This window comes from Sceloporus undulatus, chromosome 5, assembly GCF_019175285.1.
Source record: "Sceloporus undulatus isolate JIND9_A2432 ecotype Alabama chromosome 5, SceUnd_v1.1, whole genome shotgun sequence".
NCBI classification, from domain to species: domain Eukaryota; kingdom Metazoa; phylum Chordata; class Lepidosauria; order Squamata; family Phrynosomatidae; genus Sceloporus; species Sceloporus undulatus.
In genome coordinates, this window is record NC_056526.1 from 183,633,143 (window position 1) to 183,653,753 (window position 20,611).

Genomic DNA, 20,611 nt, shown 5'->3' on the forward strand with positions numbered 1-20,611 from the left:
CTGATGAGTGGCTATACATTTTACTTCTTCTCCCATTTCCCTTGATTATTGTCAGACCAGATTGCCTCACCTAAACAACCAGACACCTTTGTCCAAACAATTAAGCATCTTTGCCAGAGGCTAGTTTTAGCCCTTAAAAACCCCTGGAAAATCCCCTTCGGTGGGCTAGTCAAGATTTCAGGGGGATACTATGTCACTGTAATTTCTAGACTAGCTCCAGCCTGGTCATTCATTCAACGCTCTCAGAATGACTGTGTCTCACCCCATTTCATTCAGTTGGTTTCCAGAAGAAAGCCTCTTCTTTGGTGAGTATCTCTGTTAGTGATGCCTCAATCTGTGCCAAGCTAACCCTTGATTTCTCAAGCCTTGAATGAGTGTGTGTGTGTACTTGTATGGCTGTGTGATTTTCCCCTTTTAATAAACATAAGATTTTAGTTGAAGAAGCCTGTCTATGCTTCAATTCTTAAATTCACTGGTTTGTCGGTATACAAATGGGAAACGATTTTGCTAGGCTCTTGTAGTAGGCCCCCTCTTGATTTGAGTTAATTAAAAATTCCCCTAATTAGAGTTTGGCCTACAAAGGTTTAACTGAAACCTGCTTTGATGTAACTGAAGCACCATTCTGCCATTTTGATTTTCACCTGGCTTTCAAATACACTGGATATACCTTCCCAGCTTTTAAAGAACCCCACTGCTCCTCCTATCCTGTTCTTTTAGAGTGCAGTATTGTTGCATTTTCATTTTTGAACATTTGTTTTGATCCATTAATGAAACTGTGGTGGAACCCTGGTGAAAATGAGGGGAAATAAATCAGGTTGATTCCATACAAGTAATCTGGATCTCAAGTTTGAATAGGATAGAGGTGGGGGAACTTATCTCACCATGATAAATGGCTTCCTAGTGAAAATAGCCTTTTCTAAGCTTCATTTTTGTGCCATGGGAGAAGAGATATGTACCATATCAGGTGCAGAATGCAGCTGCTTTGAGCGATATGCTTCCAATTGCCAACAACACTCTTTCCGCCAAGACAATGAGGAAAACTCTTTTAGGAAAACTAGCATCATGTGCTGTTCCATCTTCTTTGGCTCCAATTTCACTGCAGAAACCTCTGTCAAAACCATGGCAAATGGTTTTACTTCCCATTCCTAAAGACGCACATGCTTCCTCATCTGGCTTTTTAGAAGAGGTGATGGTGCATATCCTAACAGAGTTGTGTGAGAGGCAATGACCCTTGTGGTTAATCAGTAACTTCAATATTTTCTGGCCTCAACACCAATAAGGAACTTCCAGCAGGGGACTTTCCCAATAGTAGTTGTAGTGTTCTGCTAAACGGTGATGTTATTAGAAATCAAGGCCTAGGGTCTTTCCCAATGATGTAATTTTTAACAGTTTTAAATATGTTATTTTAAAAACATGCCTTACACTTTCATTTGCCCTATCCTCCTGATTCACGATGAACACAGAAAGCTATTAGGTATACTGTACTGCTATGTCAGCCTGAGCACAATCCTGTCTGATTTTGGAAACTAAATAGAGTTGACTCTTAGTTGGACTTGGAAGGGAGACCCACAGAGATCTCCAGGTAGGGTTCAGAAAGAATCATGCCTGAAACTCTGCAAGCCTTTGTTGCCAGTCAGTGTCAACAACACTGGGCTGAATGGACCAATAGTCTGAGTATAAGGTGGCTTCTTATGTTCTTAGGATCAGTACCAGAAACTAGGAATGACAACTTTACAAAGTTGTCCAAACACTGAGTCAATACCACAAGCAAGACTAGAAGGTAGTATGAAAATCTAACACAATGGGATGAGATGGGACATTGTTGGCGTCATCATGTCCTACCTTTTTCTAGTTCGAGACACAAGGCAGAAGTTAAGACAAATACAGCAAAACCTCCCCAACATACAAAAGTTAAAATTTTAATTCAATGACATTAAAACCAGATAGAAACATTACCATTAAAAAAGAAAACAGACAGTACATCACGTTATGGAAGGCCTTTTCCTAGGTTCCCACTAGACGTACCTGTGAAGGTGGAGGGATATATGTACCAAAATACAATGCACCACATCAAGAGCCAAATGCACTTTGTACTCGGTAGTAAATCCCAAATGTAAAGTAAGTACAGTGGTACCCCGGGATACGAAAGCACCACCTTACGAAATTTCCGGGTTACGAAAAAAATCAATAGGAAAAAACTGTTCCGGGTTACGAAGGTTATTTCGGGTTACGAAAAATTTTTTTGGTGCTTTTCGGCGCTATTTCGCACGAAATCGCGGCTTTTCCCCATTAGCGCCTATGGCTTTTTCGGCTTACGAAGGATTTCGGGTTACGAACGCGGCGGCGGAACGAATTATTTTCGTAACCCGGGGTACCACTGTATTGTACTGGGTTTTGTTGTTGTGTCTTCACAACAAGCCTTCAAGTCATTTCTGATACAGTATATGGTGATCCTAAGGCAAATCTATCATGGGGTTTTATTAGTAAGATTTGTTCAGAGGGGGTTTGCCTTTGACTCTGACAGAATGTGTCTTGTCCAAGGTCTCCCAATAGGTTTCCATAGTTGAGTGCTGATTTGAACCTTGGTCTCCAGAATCAGTCTGGGCTGAAAGCACTACACCACACTGGCTCCCATTGTACTGGGTTTGTTGTTGTTAGCTACCCTCAAATCGACTCTGACTCATGGCGACCTTGTGGATGAGACATCTTCAAGACTCCCTAACTTACATTGCTCCGCTCAGTCCCTGCAAACCCATAGCTGTGGCCCCCATGACTGAGCATCCACTTGGCATTTGGTCTTCCTCTCTGTCTTCTACCCTCTACCTTCCCTAGCATTATTGTTTTTTCTGGTGATCCATTCTTTCTCATTATGTGGCCAAAGTATAACAGTCTCAGTTTGATAATCTTGCCTTCCAAGGAGATTTCTGGTTTGATCTGTTCCAGGACCCATTTGTTTGCCTTTTTAGCTGTCCATGGTACTGGGTAGTGCATCCTAAAAGTACTGGGTAGTACAGCATGCCCTCGGCTTATGTGGGGTATCCGTTACGGACCCCCCCCCCCCACATAAGCTGAATTCCGCACATGCTCAAGCCCCATTGGAATGAATGGGGCTCGTGCATGCAGCGGTGTGGTGGCATGCACGTGCCATGGGCGCGCACCCCATTCATTCCAATGGGATGCACCTCCCATTGTGCCCTGCGTGCTACCGCGCAGTTTACCACATATGGTTAAAGCCATGTATAGCGCGCCCACATATGATGCTGGCGCACGGTACATCTCAAAAGATGTACGAGTAGTACATCCCAAAAGTAAGAGGGGCAGATGAGTGTCAACTAGAGGACATTTGAGGAGTCCCAAGTGTCAACAGCTTTAGGTGGCAATGCCAACCCAGCTTTGCACTTACCTCAGTGGTAGGGCCACAGGGAATGGGTATGCTTGGCCTCAGCAGTTGGCTGTGTATCCTGGGTACTAGTTCTTATCCTTAACACAAGTAGAATGCTCCTTTAACAGAGAGAACTGACTGTGAAGTTCATTTTCTTAGCATTCATAGATTGGGTTTCTGCACTGCAAAAGGTGGAGAAAGGATTCTGTGTGCCCAGACGTGTACAAAACTTGATGCCATGAATGAATAGTTGAGCTGGATTTGGTTGCCACAACAACCAGTCCCAAACACAGCACAGCACTGAGAATCCATGCTAAAAAACACTGGGAACTCATTGAGCATTGTATCCTCTCCCTAAAGGTAAGAATATACTGTTTTAGTTTTATGAAAACTCAGAAGGTAAGCCAAGAATTACATCTTATGCAGATTTATAGAGCATTGTCCTTCTTCTATTAGATTGCATGTGGAGTTCTGCTACATTTTTGCAGTTCCTATGTAAATTTTATTTTCTTCAATCTTTAGCTAAGATTTTAAGGTTCCAATCCTGAGCACATTTACCATAAGCCGGCCCGTAATGAAAGAAGTCAATGGTGGCAGGTCTCTTCCAAGTCAATGGGACAATGGATTTGCTATGGGTTTTAATCCAAAAATTTAAAAGGAGCTTTCCAAGTGCCAGATGGTACCCCCCAATATACGCTACCGAGAAAGCAAATTCTTTGGTATAAGAAGTGTGTTGCAGAAATCATATGAGTCAGTAGTTAACAATGTTCCTTTGAGTTTCAAACCAGCCACACTACTCACAATTAAGTTCCAAAGAAAGACCTCTTTTTTTGGTCCCATAGAGAGCTTGGTTGTTCACTCTGGGTGCATCTATACTGTAGAGATAATGCAGTTTCACACCACTTTAAATGCTATAGCTCCATCCTGTGGAGTCCTGGGATCTGTACTTCTTCAAGTTCTTTAGGCTTCTCTATGTAGGTGAGGCCATGATTCTGCTCCAGTGTTTAGTGCGAAGGTTATAGAAGATTTTGAATCTATTCTGGGTTATGGTTCAGAACACTGGATAGCCCCTTTATCACACAGACTAAGGGTGCATCTAAATAATGCAGTTTGATACCACTTTAAGTGCTATAGCTCCTTCCTAAGGAATCCTGGGATTTGTAATATTTCCATGTCTTAAGCCTTCTCTGCCAAAGAGTGCTGGTGCCTCACAAAACTATAAATCCTAGGATGAAACCATGGCAGTTAAAGTGGTGTCTAACTGCATTATTTCAAGAGTGTATATATACTTTCTGAGATGTTCAGTCAACATCTCCTTTTGGGATTCAGAGAGAATATCAACATAGTGATGGCCAAAATGAGAAACCACAATCAAGAAATGTCATGTGTGTGTAGATTATTTAATTATTTAAAATTAATTCTGAGCTCTGCTTAACCGAGATGTTTGTCTCTTCCAGACACAAAGAGAAAATGCCCTTCAAGCACTTTAAAAAATGTGCCTATAACAAATCCAGGCTCTCTGACTCTTTGAACAGCCACCGCTGGAGATTTTTGCAGAATGGTTTGGATGATTTCAGAGATGGTTTTCCTCCTCTGTGTGACAACATCATTATCCAACGATGTACAGAGGGTCCTGCCCCCATTGTTCTTCCTAATATACCCACAGGATTGGGCAGAAAGCAGCAGGGGCCCAAAAGGAGGTTGCCAACCAAGGCCCAGTGCTGCACTTCCAAGCTCAGCCAAATGCAGCAAACCAGAAGGAACCGCATTGCTCAGACTGAGTATTGCCTGAGTCAACATCCTTTAGTTCTATACCCTCATCTGGAAGAAAGCATCCCTCCAGAGGTAATGTCCTGCACTCATAGCAAAGGTTTGGGTTCAAAATATATAAATGCCAAAAAAAGAAAACCTTGATTTTGTCATTTTATATAAGGGACAGCATTTTACTACACCATTGTATTTAATGGGAAATGAGCATCCACAAATTTGGGTATCTGTGGGGAGTCCTAGAACCAAATTCCAGCAAATATCAAGGACCCACTGTGCTGATTGATGGGAAATGCAGTCCAACAACATCTGGAGGCTGCAGTTATCTATTGATGCCATCTCTTTGTTCTTCACCTTTTCTCTTTCTGATTCCTTTAAAAGCAGCTGTGTGAAGAACTGGAATTAAGTACATGGTACTTTTCCAATTACTCCTTTGTCATATATATAGCCACCCTAAGATCATGGGGTTTTCTTGACAAGTTTCTTCAGAGAGAGTTTGCCATTGCCATCCTCTGAGGCTGAGAGAGTGTCACTTGCTTAGGGTCACCCAGTAGGTTTACATCGCCCAGCTGGGATTTGATCTCTGTTCTCCAGAGTCATAGTCCAAAGCTCAAACCACTATACCATGCTGGCCTGTGTTATTATGTCAAGTTAGAGCCTTGTGGTACCTTAAAGACTAAAAAAAGTTTTACTTGGGATAATTTTTTAAAATATTTTTTATTACTCAAGAAAAAACACATATGTAGTACTTTAAAAATTACCACAAACTTACTCAACCCACTTACATATTTAGAAGACTTACACAAACAATTACCAAGATAAAAATAACAAATCAAAAGATTTCCTCCCCTCTAATTCTTGAATATCTCTGTTCTTGTCATACTTTGTTCTTTTTCTTTCTCGGTCCTTACATATGAACAAATAAAACTTATGTCTCTGCCTTTAGTGTAATATTTTTTAAAGAAAATATAATTATATTTATATTATATGTATGAATGGCAGCCGGTTTGTTCATTTCTTAATCTTTTATCCCATAAATACTTTGCTCTCCCCAAATTTGTTTAAGATATAGCTGTATTCCTTGGAATAGCCTTTTGTGGACTTCAGCCCATTCCCTCCAGATGCAGGGAGTGTAGTGGGTTGGAAGATGATGATATTAATTCCTTTGTGGGTGTGGGTGGGTGTGGGTGGATGGGGATCATAATAGTGGGGCAAGAAGAGAACCATTTGCCCCCTTTCTCCCTCCTTCAATTTCAATTCCCTCTCTCCCTTGCTTATGATTCATCCTCACACCCACCCACCCACCCACAAAAGGACATCGGCTGAGCTGGCAGCTTCATTCTGAGTGGGTGAGAAGACAGAAATGCCATTCCTCTCCCTCCTGATTTGATTTCCATTTTACTCTCTTTCCCACTGGATATGAGTATCCACATCCACATGTGGACACACATAGGGTTCACCCTCCCTCCCCTATGTGTGCATCTGTATTTGCCTACTCAAGCAATGCTCCATACAGCTGGAGAAAATGGCATATGTTGTTGTTGTGTACCTCTGAGTTAACTCTAACTTATGGTATGGTATCATAGGGTGGCAAGATTTATTCAGAGGAGGTTTGCCATTGCCTTTCTCTGAGGCTGGGAGTGTGTGACATGCGTAAGGTCCCCCAGTGGGTTTCTATGACCGAGCAGGGATTCAGACCCTTCTCTCCCAGCCTCCTAGTCCAATACTTAAGCCACTAATGGGATAGGATCCACAAAAAGGTATGCTAATGAAATACCATTTCTCTTTAAAGTGGCACAAGAGTCATTGGTTGGCATGCGGTTCAGACGTTACAAAACTGTAAGCCAGACTAAATGATATATTAGTTTTTGGGATTCACATTAGTGGTCATTAGTTACCAAACATGACTGCCCAAACCAGGCAGTGCCAGAAACAATGGGTTTCTAAGGCACTGCAGATCATGCCACTGGGAAATGACATCTGCAGTGATCCTTTGGTTGTAGGGCTCACTGAGAGAAGCAGTTGTAGCAGGACCCCAAGGGATCTCTCCAGCTGCCTGTTTGCCGCAGGAGCAAAATAACAACAGCCATGTATGGTAAAAAAATTCCCTCTTACAGGAATAACTCCTTATCCCTACTATTGCTTGCAAAGGGGGAGATCTAGCAAGGGAAATTCCTCCCAACATTTGGCTCACTCAAGAGACAATCTCCTATTAGTTTCAGTATGAGAAATGGGGCATCATAGCACTGGTGCACAATTATTCAATGTGAAGTCGAACGCTTTCATGGCCAGCATCCATAGTTTTTTCTTGGGTTTGAACTAAAACCTGGAGACATATTAATATTTATTTATTTATTTAGGTATTTCTATCCCGCCCTACAGCCCTAATGGCTCTCAGGGTGGCTTACAATTAATATTTTTAATCAGAAAGTTCCCTGCCCTTACAATCTAAAAGACACGAAACAAAAGGAGAAGTTATTAATTAGTTATTAAACAAAATTAATCAGCTTTGATGTGGTCTCCCTGTTCACCAAAGTCCCCATAATGGACACCATGACACTCATCCAACAGATTTTTCCAGAAGACATCACAGCCCTGTTCAAACATTGCCTCACCACAAGCTATTTCCAAAGGGACAATGGATTCTACGAACAGAGAGACTGAGTAGCAATGGGAAGCCCTCTAAGCCCGGTGATAGCAAACATTTACATGGAACACTTTGAAAAGCAAGTCCTTGAAACAGCACCGAAAAAGCCCACAACTTGGTTCCAGTATGTGGATGACCCTTTCACCATTTGGAGCCATGGAGAAGAAGAACTGGCTGTGTTCCTCAACCTTCTGAACAATATCCACCCCAACATCCAATTCACTATGGAAAAAGAAAAGGAAGGAACACTGCCATTTTGGATGTCTTAGACATCCGCAAACGTCACACAGTATACAGGAAACCTACACATACAGACAGATCCCTGCACAAGAACTTCAACCATCACCCAGGACAAAAAAGAAGCACAATCAAAACATTGGTAGACCGAGCAAAACGCATCTGCGAACCCCACTTCTTGGAAGATGAACTGAAGCATCTGGACAGGGCTCTACAGGCCAATGGTTATTTCAATTCAGACATCAGAAGGGCTGCCAGGCCCAGGAAAACCCAGAGGAGTAAAGACAAGCAGCCACCCAAAGGGAAGGTATTTTTATCATACATCAAAGGAGTCACAGACAGAATAGGCAAAATGGTGAGGAAGCACAATCTGCAAATGGTTTACAAACCGACGAAGAAAATCCAGCAAATGCGTCGCACAGCCAAGCACCAGAGAGACCCTCTCACAGCTGCAAGATTTACCGCATACCATGCAGCTGCGGACAAGTCTACATAGGGGCCACCAAACGCAGTGTGCAAACAAGAATTGAGGAACACGAGAGACACTGCAGACTGGGTCAGCCAGAAAAATCAGCAGTAGCAGAACATGCCACAAACCATCCTGGGCATAAAATACTGTTTGAAAACACTGAAGTTCTGGACCATGCCAACCACTACCATGTCATGATGCACAGGGAAGCCATTGAAATCCACAAACACCTGGGCAATTTCAACCGGAAAGAGGAAACCCTTAAAGTAAACAAGGTTTGGCTACCAGTGCTGAAAGATAGCAAGATAAAGACTCAACAAATGCAAATAAGAAATCTCCCAGCAGACAATGAGAACTATCGAGCAGACATTAATCCTCTTTTGCAGACCCTCCCACCCTGAGGCCTGCCATTAGCAACAAAACAATATACATGCAAATCCCTCTTGCCTCTCCAGGTCACACAATATATATACCCAAATCCTTTCCATGCCACCATTCTCTGAAGATGCCAGCCACAGATGCTGGCAAAATGTCAGGAAAAAACTCTTCTAGAACATGGCCACATAGCCCGGAAAACCCACAAAAAAACTAACAAATTATTCATTTCCTTAGCTCTCAGAGTGAAATCTCTGAACCAGAAAGTCCCCTTACTAAAAGAGAGATCATTTCTATGATGGCCAGTGACTCTTTTGTCAGTGGAGCAGTAAATCTGCTTTGGGTTTTAGTCCACAGTGTAAAAAAATCATTCCAAAGTGCTGAATCCTCAAATGTGAAGCAGATTCATGAACCCATTTACACTGAAGACAACAGTTTCCACTGGACAAAATCCACAGAGATCTGACTGTATTCAAGTCAGGAAGAAACCTCTCTTCAATCTTTGGATAGCTACTTGTTGAAAGTTTTTGTTACTTGGTGGTGCTTGAAAACATGGCTCTTGTTGAAATGCCTATGAATACAGGCATTACTAAAAATTGCCTTTAAAATTTCCTTTTTAAGAATAATGGAAATGTTATTCACTACAACAGTAGAACAGCTTAGTTCCCACTGATAGCATTACTCATGTGACTGCCTTTTACAACCTCATTAGCAAAAAAGAAATTAACTCATTACAGTATCTACAGTTCATTTCCTCCAAAATCTGGCCCATTATTTCTAGAACTCTTTTCTTCCAGTTAGGGGTGTTACAATTTCTTATTTGTTGTCAGATCCCACTCAGTAGCCAGGGGTGTAAATCATGTCGTCGTCCCCCCCGATATTGTTGGACTGCATTTCCCAGCATTCCTCATCATTAACTATGCTGGTTTGGGATGATGGGAACTGCAGCAAATACTGTCTAGAGTATGTCAACATGTGGGAAATCCCTTCTAAGATTTATTCCAAATTTTAAAGGAACTGTCCAAGGTTCTGATCTTATTTGGTGGGATAGGGCTCAACCTCTTGGGCTGCATCCACACTGCAGAAATAATCCAGTTTGACAGCACTTTAACTGCCATGGCTCAGTGCTATGAATTCTGGGAATTGTAGTTTGTTGTGACACCAGCGACCTCTGACAGAGAAGGCTAAATGTCTCACAAAACTACATTTCCCAGAATCCCATAGCATTGAGCCATGGCAGTTAATGTAAACTGGATTTATATATGCAGTGTAGATGCAGCCAGATAAACATGCAGGCTAATAGTTTGGTTTAAAATCTGTGAACTTCGTCCTCACGAAGATGGAAACCGTGGCTCTCTCTCCAGTTGTGTGAATGTTGTTTGATTGATGCTAGTTGCAACGCCTTCACACTGACTCCAACTTACGTCAACCTCATTGTGTGTTTTTTCCTGCAAGATTTCTTCGAAGAGATTCTCCATTGCCTTTGTCTAAGGGCTTGGAGAGAAGGTGACTTACCAAGGGCACCCAATAGGTTTTTCCATTTCTGAGTTAGGGATTTGAAACCCTGGTTTCTACAGTGTTCTACTCAACACTCAAACCAGTGCATTACACTGGCTCTCCACTTATAGTAAATGACCACAAGGAGCCCTGCTCTCGCATGCAATCACATTAGTTTAATAAAAAAATGGAAAGGCAGTTTCAGAACAGCCATTATTGTATCTCTTGTAATGGAGCAACTGGGGCGTGCGTCTGCATTGTGCTCCTCTTTCCTCACTCCCTTTAACTCCACCTCTTTGCCTTATGTGCTTTAGGGTTTTTTTTTTATTTTTAACTTTTTATTTTTGATATGACTTTTTTTTTTTTTTTTTTTTACTTTTATTTGATTTTTTTTTTTTTTTTTTATGAATATCCAGAAGTTCTTGCTAAGCATATATAAGTAGAAAAAATAGAAAAAAATTAAATGGATGAAAAGTAATGAAAAATAATATAAATAGTGAGGGGGGAGAGAACAGGGTAAGGGAGAGTGGAAGAGACAATTAACACCATATGATTATCAATATACAACTGCTCCGGTACTGATGATTTTTGTGCAACCTGAGGAATAGCATGAATGGGTTATTCATTGAAGGAATTTCACCTATCAATGCAATAAGTGACATTCTTAACCGTGCTTCAGGGACCCAGCAGTTGTTGTGTGGGTCGGAGGCATCATCGTGCAATAAATATTGACAAAGCACTTTTTCTCCAACTTGAAGCCACTGTTTACTTCTGCATTTACACAAGTTTTTCTGAAACGTGCAGATGTCTATAGTGTTGTAATACCTAGCTGTAAATAAACCATACTGTATAGATTCATATCTCTCTATTTGTAATTAAAATGCATTATTTCTGGAGGTGGAGAGTTTAGCTTAGCTTAGCCATTATCTTTTATCGTTACAAAAATAACAAAGGCTAGGAATCCATGCAGTGTCCCTCAGAAGTAATTGATTGACGGGGCTCCGTTGTTGTAGCTATGTCTGCCAGTGGGGGTGTACTAGTAATGAAAGAATTACACCTGCAGTGCTCTCCTGGCCCCCAGGAACATGCGGAAACAGGGAGCTGAGAGATACCTTGGGGTCCTGCTTACAACTGCTTCTCTCAGTGAGCCTAAACCAAGAGATCACTTGAAGATTGTCATTTCCCAGTTTGCATGATCTGCAGTTGCCTTAGAAAAACCTTATGTTTTCTGGCACTGCCTTGGTTTGGGCAAGTCATTGTTTGGTACTAATGACCCATAATGTGAATCCCAAAAACTAATATAAATCATTTAGTCTGGCTTACAGTTTTGTAACGTTGAACCGCATGCCAACCAATGATCTTGTGTCCACTTTAAAAGAGAATGGTTATTTCATTAGCATACCTTTTTGTGGATCCATTCCATTAGTGGCTTAAGTATTGTGGACTAGGAGGATGGGAGAGATAGGGTCTGAATCCTGCGGTCATGGAAACCCACTGGGGGACCTATACGATGTCACACATCCCGAGCCTCGAGTAAAAGGCGAATGGCAAACCTCATCTGAATAAATCTGTGCCACCTAGGATACTAATCCAAAAGGTTAGAGTTAATGCAGAGGTACACAACAAAGCATAATGCATTTTCTTCTCTAGCTGTATGGAGCATTGCTTTGAGTAGGAAATACAGAGTCACAACATGAAGGGGAGGGGAGGGTGAACCCTATGTGTGTCCAATGTGGATGTGGATACTCATATCCAGTGGGGAAAGAGAGTAAAATGGAAAGGGGAAATCAAATCAGGAGGAGAGGAAGGCATTTCTTCTTGCGTCACCCACTAAGAATGAAGCGTGCCAGCTTCAGCCTGAGGGTGTCTTGGAGGGTGTGGGTGGAGTGAGATCAGTAAGGAAGGGACAGAGGGAACGTGAAGGATTGAAGGAGGGAGAAAGGGGGGCAAATGGGGTTCTGGTCGGAGTGCTTGCAACCACGTAGGTAGTGAGCCCAGTCCACCCACAACCACAAAGGAATGTAAGTAGTCATCAGTCGGACCAACCACTACAGCCCGTGCAGTCTGGAGGGAATGGGCGTGAAGGTCACACAAAAAGGCGGTATTTCCAAGGAAGTACAGCTAGTACCGGAATTAACATAAGTCGTGGGGAGAGCAAGAGGAGGTTGTATGGGAAATAGAAAGGAGGTAAGAAAGTGAAACAAACGGCGCTCAGAAGACTAGATAAGTAGTAACTATGAGATTATGATTGATTTAAAAAAGTTAAAAAAAATAGTACACTAAAGGCAGGAAGAGACATAAAGTTTTATTTGTGATATGTAAGGACAGAGAAAGAAAAAGAACAAAAGTATGACAAGAACAGAGATATTCAAGAAATGTAGAGGGGAGGAAATCTGTTTTGTTATTTGGAGGTGTTAGTCTGTGGGTAATTGTTTGTGTAAGGTCTTCTAAATATGTAAGTGGATTGAGTAAGTTGTGTGGTAATTGTTTTAAGTTACTACATAGTGTGTTTTTTCTTGAGTAATAAAAAATATTTTAAAAATATATCCCATAGTAAAAACTTTTTTTTTAGTCTTTAAGGTACCACAAGGCTTCTAACTTGACTAATAAAACAACAGGCCAGGCATGGTATAGTGGTTTGAGCTTTGGACTATGACTCTGGAGAACATAGAATCAAATCCCAGCTGGGGCGATTGTAAACATACTACTGGGTGAACCCTAAAGCAAGTGACCTCTCTCAGCCTCCAGAGGATGGCAAATGGCAAACTCTCTCTGAAGAAACTTTTCAAGAAAACCCCATGAATTTAGGGTGGCTATATATATGACAAAGGAGTATTGGAAAAGTACCATGTACTATAATCCAGTTCTTCACACAGCTGCTTTTAAAGGAATCAGAAAGAGAAAAGGTGAATAACAAAGAAGATGGCATCAAATATTAATAACTGCAGCATTCAAGATGTTGTTGGAATGCATTTCCATCAATCAAGCACAGTGTGGGTCTTGATATTTGCTGGAATTTGGTTATAGGACTCCCCAAGATAACCAAATTTGTGGATGATCTCATTTCCCTATTAAATACAATGGTGTTGTTATGTAAAATGTTGTTTCCCTTATATAAAATGAACAAAATCAGGTTTTTAATTTTTTATGGCATTTTTTATATATTTTTGAACCCAAACTTATGCTATAGAGTGCAGGACATTACATCTGGAGGGATGTCTTTCTTCCAGATGAGGGTATAGAAACTAAAGGATGTTGACTCAGCAATCTCAGTGCTGAAGCAATTCGGTTCCTTTCTAGTTTGCTGAATTTGGCTGAGCTTGGAATTGAAGCAGCACTGGTGCCTTGGTTGGCAACTCATTTTGGGCCCCTGCTGCTTTTCTGCCCAATCCTTTGGGTATTATTTAGAAGAAACAATGGGTGGCAGGACCCTTGTACATCGTTTGGAATAATGATGTTGTCACAACAGAGGAGGAAAAACCATCTCTGAAATCATCCAAACAATTCTGCAAAAATATCTCCAGCGTGTGGCTGTTCAAGATAGAGGAGCCTGGATTTTGTTTATAGGCACATTTTTTTTTAAAGTGCTTGAAGGGCATTTTTCTCTTTGTGTCTGGAAGAGGACAAACATCTCGGTTAAGCAGAGCTCAGAATTAATTTTAAATAATTAAATAATCTACAAAAAACATGAACATTTTCTTGATTGTGGTTTATCATTTTGCCATCACTATGTTGATATTCTCTCTGAATCCCAAAATGAGAATGTTGACAATGAACATCTCAGAAAGTATATATACACTCTTGAAATAATAGCAGTTAGAACGCCACTATTAACTGCCATGGTTTTCATCCTAGGATTTATAGTTTTTTGAGGCAACCAGCACTCTTTGGTCAGAGAAGGCTTAAGAACTTGAAATATTACAAATCCCAGGATTTCCTTAGGAAGGAAGAGCTATAGCACTTAACGTGGTATCAAACTGCATTATTTAGAATGCACCTTAGTCTGTGTGATAAAGGGGCTATCCAGTGTTTCTTAACCATAACCCAAGAATAGATTCAAAATTTCTATAACCTTTCGCACTAAACACTGGAGCAGAATCATGGCTTCACCTACCAATAGAGAAAAGCTAAAGAACTTGAAGGAGAGAGAAGTAACAGATCCCAGGACTCCAAGGATGGAGCTATAGAATTTAAAGTGGTGTGGAAAACTGCATTATCTCTACAGTATAAATGCACCCAGAGTGAACAACCAAGCTCTCTATGGGGACCAAAAAAAGGAGGTTCTTTCTTTGGTAACTTAATTGTGAGGTAGTGTGGATGGTTTGAAAACTTCAATAAGGAACATTGTTAACTACTGACTCATATGATTTCTGCAACACACAATTTCTTATACCAAGAATTTGCTATTCTTCGGTAGGTATATTTGGGGGTACATCTGTCACTTGGAAAAGCTCTTTTTAAATTTTTGGATTAAAACCCATAGCAAAATCCATTGTCCATTGGACTTGGAAGAAGACGGATTCCACCATTTGACTTTCTTTATTAACGGGCCGGCTTATGGTAAATTGTGATCAGGATTGGTGAACTTAAAAATCTTGACTAAAGATTGAAGAAAATTTTAAAATTTACATAGGAAATACCTATGCAAAAATGTAGCAGAACTTCCACATGCAATTAATAGAAGAAGGACAATTAGCTCTATTAAATCTGCATAAGATGTAATTATTGGCTTTACCTTCTTGAGGTTTCATAAAACTAAAAACAGTATATTCTTACCTTTAGGGAGAGGTTTAAATGCTCAATGAGTTTCAGTTGTTTTTTTAGCATGGATTCTCAGTGCTGTGCTGTGTTTGGACTGGTTGTGTTTGTGCAACCAAAATCCAGTCAAACTATTAATTTCATGGGCCATCAAAGTTTTGTACACGTCTGGGCACACAAGAATCTTTTTCCACCTTTTGCATTCAAGAAACCCAATTCTATGAAATGCTAAGAAAATGAACTTCACAGTCAGTTTCTCTCTGTTAAAGGAAGGCATTTCTAACTTGGATGTTAGGATTAAGAACTAGTAACCCAGTGATACACATCAACTGCTGGATGCATAAGATACCCATTCCCTGTGGCCTAACACTGAGGTAAGTGGCAAAGCTGGTGTTGGCATTGCACCTAAAGCTGTTTGACACTTGGGGACTCCTCAATATGTCCTATAGTTTGCACACTCATCTGCCCCTCTTACTTTTTGGATGTATACTACTCGTACATCTTTTGAGATGTACCGGCGCCAGCATCATATGGTGGCGGCTATTCTATGGCTTTAAAACCTATAGTGGTTTAAAACTGCGCGGTTAGCACGAGGGCACAATGGGAAGGTGAATCCCATTGGAAAATGAATGGGGGGTTGCGCGCCCATGGCACGTGCATAGCCACAACACGTAGCATGCATCAGAGCCCCATTCATTCCAATGAGGGCTTGAGCATGTGCGGAATTCAGCTTAATGTGGGGGGGTTGTTTGGGGGTCCGTAACGGTACCCCACATAAGCCGAGGGCATGCTTACTACCCAGTACTTTTAGGATGCATACCCAGTACCAAATGGAACAGCTAAAAAGGCAAACAAAATGGGTTCTTGAACAGAATCAAACAGAAAATCTCCTTGGAAGGCAAGATATATCAAACTGAGACTGTTATACTTTGGCATAATATGAGAAAGAATGGAAAATCACCAGAAAAAAAAAACAATAATGCTAGGGAAGGTAGAGGGTTTATAGAAGAAGAGAGGAAGACCAAATGGCCAAGTGGATGCTCAGTCATGGGGGCCCAGCTATGGGTTTTGCAGGGACTGAGCGGACAATGTAAGTTTAGGGAGTATTGAAGATGTCTATCCACAAGGTCGCCCATGAGTCAGAGTCGATGTTTGAGGGTAGCTAACACAACAAAACCAGTAACAATGGGAGCCAGTGTGGTGTAGTGCTTTCAGCCCAGGACTGATTATGGAGACAAGGTTTTAAATCAGCACCTAACTATGGAAAACCTATGGGAGACCTTGGACAAGTACACATTCTGTCGAGTCAAAGGCAAACCCACTCTGAACAAATCTTACTAATTAAAACCCCATGATAAGATTTGCCTTAAGGATCACCATTATACTGTATCAGAAATGACTTGAAGGCTTGTTGTGAGACAAAATCAAACAAAACCCAGTAAAAATACAGTGGTAACCCCGGGTTACGAAAATAATTCGTTCCGCCGCGCGTTCGTAACCCGAAATCCTTCGTATAGCGAAAAAGCCATAGGGCGATATGGGGAAAAAAAAGCGCGCTTTCGTGGAAAATAGCGCCGAAAAGCACCAAAAAAAATTTCGTAACCCGAAATAACCTTCGTTAAAACCCGGAACAGTTTTTTCCTATTGATTTTTTTCGTAACTCGGAAATTTCGTAAGGCGGTGCTTTCGTTTTTTTAAAAATCCCGGGGTAAACCATGTACTTTACTTTAAATTTGGGATTTAATACGAGTACAAAGTGCATTTGGCTCTTGATGTGGTGTTAGCATTGTATTTTGGTAAATATCCCTCCAACCTTCACAGGTTACGTCTAGTGGGAACTTAGGAAAAGGCCTTCCATAAGTGAAGGTATGTAACTGTTTCTTTTTTTTTTAATGGTAATGTTTCTATCTGGTTTTAATGTCATTGAATTAAAATTTTAAATTTTGTATGTTGGGGAGGTTTTGCTTAGTATTTGTCTTAACTTCTGCTTGTGTCATCGAACTAGAAAAAAGTAGGACTTGATGAGCAACAAATGTCCCATCTCATCCCATTGTGTTAGATTTTTAATACTACTTCTAGTCTTGCTTGTGGTATTGACTTCAGTGTTTGGGACAACTTTGTAAAGTTGTCATTCCTAGATTTTGTACTGATCCTAAGAACATAAGAAGCCACCTTATACTCAGACTATTTTGTCCATTCATCCCAGTGTTGTTGACACTGACTGGCAACAAATGATTGCAGAGTTTCAGGCATGATTCTTTTCTGAACCCTACCTGGAGATCTCTGTGGGTCTCCCATCAAGTCCAACTAAGAGTCAACTCTATTTAGTTTCCAAAATCAAGGACAGGATTTGTGCTCAGGCTGACATAGCAGTATACTAATAGCTTTCGTGTTCATGTGAATCAGGGAGGATAGGGCAAATGAAAAGTGTAAGCATGTTTTTAAAATAAACATATTTAAAACTGTTAAAAATTACATTCATTGTAAATACCCTAGGCTTGATTTCTAATAACATCACCGTTTAGGCAGAACACTACAACTACTATTGGGAAAGTTTCCCTGCTGGAAGTTTCCTTATTTGGTGTTGAAGGCCAGAAAAATATTGAAGTTACTGATTAACCACAAGGTCATTTGCTCTCACACAACTCTGTTAGGATATGCACCATACCTCTTCTAAAAAGCCAATGAGGAGAATATGTGCGTCTTTAGGAAATGGGAGTATTTTGGTAAAACCAATTTGCCATGGTTTTGACAGAGGTTTCTTATATGCAGTTGAAATTGGAGCCAAGAGATGGATGGAACAGCATGATGTAGTTTTTCTCTAAAGAGTTTTTCTCATTGTCTTGGCGGAGGAAGGAGTGTTGTTGGCAGATGGGAACATATTCGCTCAAAGCAGCTGACAAATTCTGCAACTGAATAATGGTAACATATCTTCTTCTCCCATGGCACAAAATGAAGACTTAGAAAAGGCTATTTTCAATAGGGAAGACCATTTATCTATGGTGAGATAAGTTCCCCACCTCTATCCTATTCAAACATTTTGGAAAATCTTTTTTAAAAAAGAATTACTTGTATGGAATCAACCTGATTTATTTTCCCCTCATTTTCACCAGGGTTCCACCACACAGTTTCATTAATGGATTCAAAACAAATGTTTCAAAAAAATGAAAACTCAACAATTACTTGCACTCTAAAAGAACAGGGATAGGACAGTGTGGGGTTTTTAAAAAGTGGGAAGGTATAAATCCAATGTATTTGAAAGAGGTGAAAATCATCAAAATGGCAGAATGGTGCTTCAGTTAATCAAAGAGGTTTAGTTATAAACTTTGTAGTGCCAAACTCTAATTGAGTGGAATTTTTAATTAACTCAAATCAAGATGGGGCCTATATAAGAGCCTAGCAAAATCGTTTTCCCATTTGTTATACCGACAAACCAGTGAATTTAAAGAATGTGAAGCATAGACAGGGCTTCTTCAACTAAAATCTTATGTTTATTAAAAGGGGAAAATCAACAGCCATACAAGTACAACAACAACACACTCATTCAAGGTTTGAGGAAAATCAAGGGTTAGCTTGGCACAGATTTGAGGCAATCACTAACGGAGATACTCACAAAAGAAGAGGCTTTCTTCCGGAAACCACAAAACTGAATGAAATGGGGTGAGACACAGTCATTCTGAGAGGTTGAAATGAATGACCAGCTGGAGCTTAGTCTATAGAAATTACAGTGACTAGTTTATCACCCTGAAATCTTGACAATAGCCACCGAAGGGGATGTTAGGGGTTTTTAGGGTTAAAATGATCTGGAAAGTTGTAATTGTTTGGAAAAGGTGTCTGGTTGTTTAGGTGAGGAATCTGGTTGAAATAATTAAGGGAACATGGGCGAAGAAGTAAATTTATAAGGCTATAAAAATTAAGATAGTTGTGCTTAGTGAAAGATCTTCAGTAAAGGAGATTAAGATATAAGAAGTTGTCGAGATGAGTAAATGATTTAGAATGAAGGAAAAGGTTTGAGAGCAAGAATCAGAGGTGATGGAGATGGGAGATAGAATAAATATAATCAGTGAAGAGATCTTAAAAATTATAATATGAATTGTTGATTATTAGAAGCGGGTGAGTTTAGTATACGATATGGGTGGAGAATCTCAGAATCGTAATAGGGTGTGGGAAATTAATTTAAGGATTATAGTTATCAAGGTGGGATATCGCATTGGGGCTTGACAGTCATAGTGGTAATACATGACCAAATGATGAGATTTGTGAGAATGAGAATGGTGATCGAGTTGTTGGAAAGAAGCGAGGGTATCCATTTATGGATATAACACAAAAAAATAAATTAAGAGAATCTGTTTTTATGAAATCTAAGGAGATAAGAGTTTCTTAGACCTATCAGAGTAGGTTCTGTTCCTCTTTAGCCACATGGAACACTTTTGATGGTTGGGCTACTCAAAGAAGGAAAGCCATGTAGATTGTAGAGCAGTTGTAGGAATCTGGAGGACCACAATGGGCCTTTTTTAGATCACATGGAAGATAGTTCTATTAGATAAGACTATTTGTAGATAGTCTCTCCTTCCTGAAATATTTTTTAGAAAATAATTATTTTTCGGCTCTATGAATCTCTTATTGTAATAATTTTGCCTTAATGGAAGGTGCACCCTTCCCCACTTAAATCATTTCACTAGATGTTTTACAAAATTAGGAATAGGTTTCCAGCCACCTCTGGTTTGTTTCTGAATTTTTCTTTGGGACTATAAAATGGCCAAAGAGGATTCTGGGGTCCACAAACTGTCCCCTGTGACCATCCGGAAACCTGAACGTAGAAAGTACAATCAGGAGATGAGTTGCCCTTTTAATTCAGATTGTGCTTTTACAAAGCTATTTTGTAAAGAGAGTTCATTTCAATGACAAAAACTGTATGAATAAAATTGACTCAGAGAAACTTTAAGGTTATAAAATTGGTGCTTTTTTTTTAAAAAGAGATAAAACCAACCAAAACAAAATAATATCCACAGTTGGGCTTTTCCTTTATTAGCGCTGTACCAAAAAAATGAACACAGAACTCTTAATCACAGGTTAGGTGATAACCAAAATAAAAATAAATAAAATTATTTTTTTAAAAAAGAATGGAAGTGGAAAGAAAAGAAAAGTCCTAAGATCTGTACCAGATATTCAGTGATGAGAGGTAAGACAAAGGGCGCATTTATACTGTGAAATATATGCATTTTGACACACTTTAAACTGCCATGGCTCCATTCCTAAAGAATCCTGGGTATGTGTAGTTCTGTGAGACAGAAGCATACTCTTTGGCAGGAGGAGGCTAAAACCATTGTAAAAAACCACAAATCCAGGATTACATTGGTGGCTGTGAGCTACAGCACTCAAATGCAATCAAATTGAAATCATTTCTACAGTGATAGATTGCATCCTTAGTCCTAAAACAGAAACTGCAAACTCATGGCCTAATCACAGGAGTGGGGAT

The 20,611-nt window shown here is 40.2% G+C and overlaps 1 protein-coding gene across 7 annotated transcripts in view; it reads left to right on the forward strand.

Moving 5' to 3' along the window:
• Positions 1-3,654: 3,654 nt before the first annotated feature.
• LOC121930661 (protein FAM47E-like) overlaps positions 3,655-20,611 on the forward strand; it is a 63,328-nt gene continuing 46,371 nt past the window's right edge. For all 7 annotated transcript variants that reach the window (XR_006103988.1, XM_042467296.1, XM_042467297.1 and 4 more), the window contains exons 1-2: positions 3,655-3,742; positions 4,840-5,227. Coding sequence is in view for 6 of the 7 variants with exons in the window: in XM_042467296.1 (XP_042323230.1) it covers positions 4,853-5,227 (375 nt within the window). In the remaining variant the exon portion in view is untranslated. The remainder of the gene's footprint in view (positions 3,743-4,839; positions 5,228-20,611) is intronic.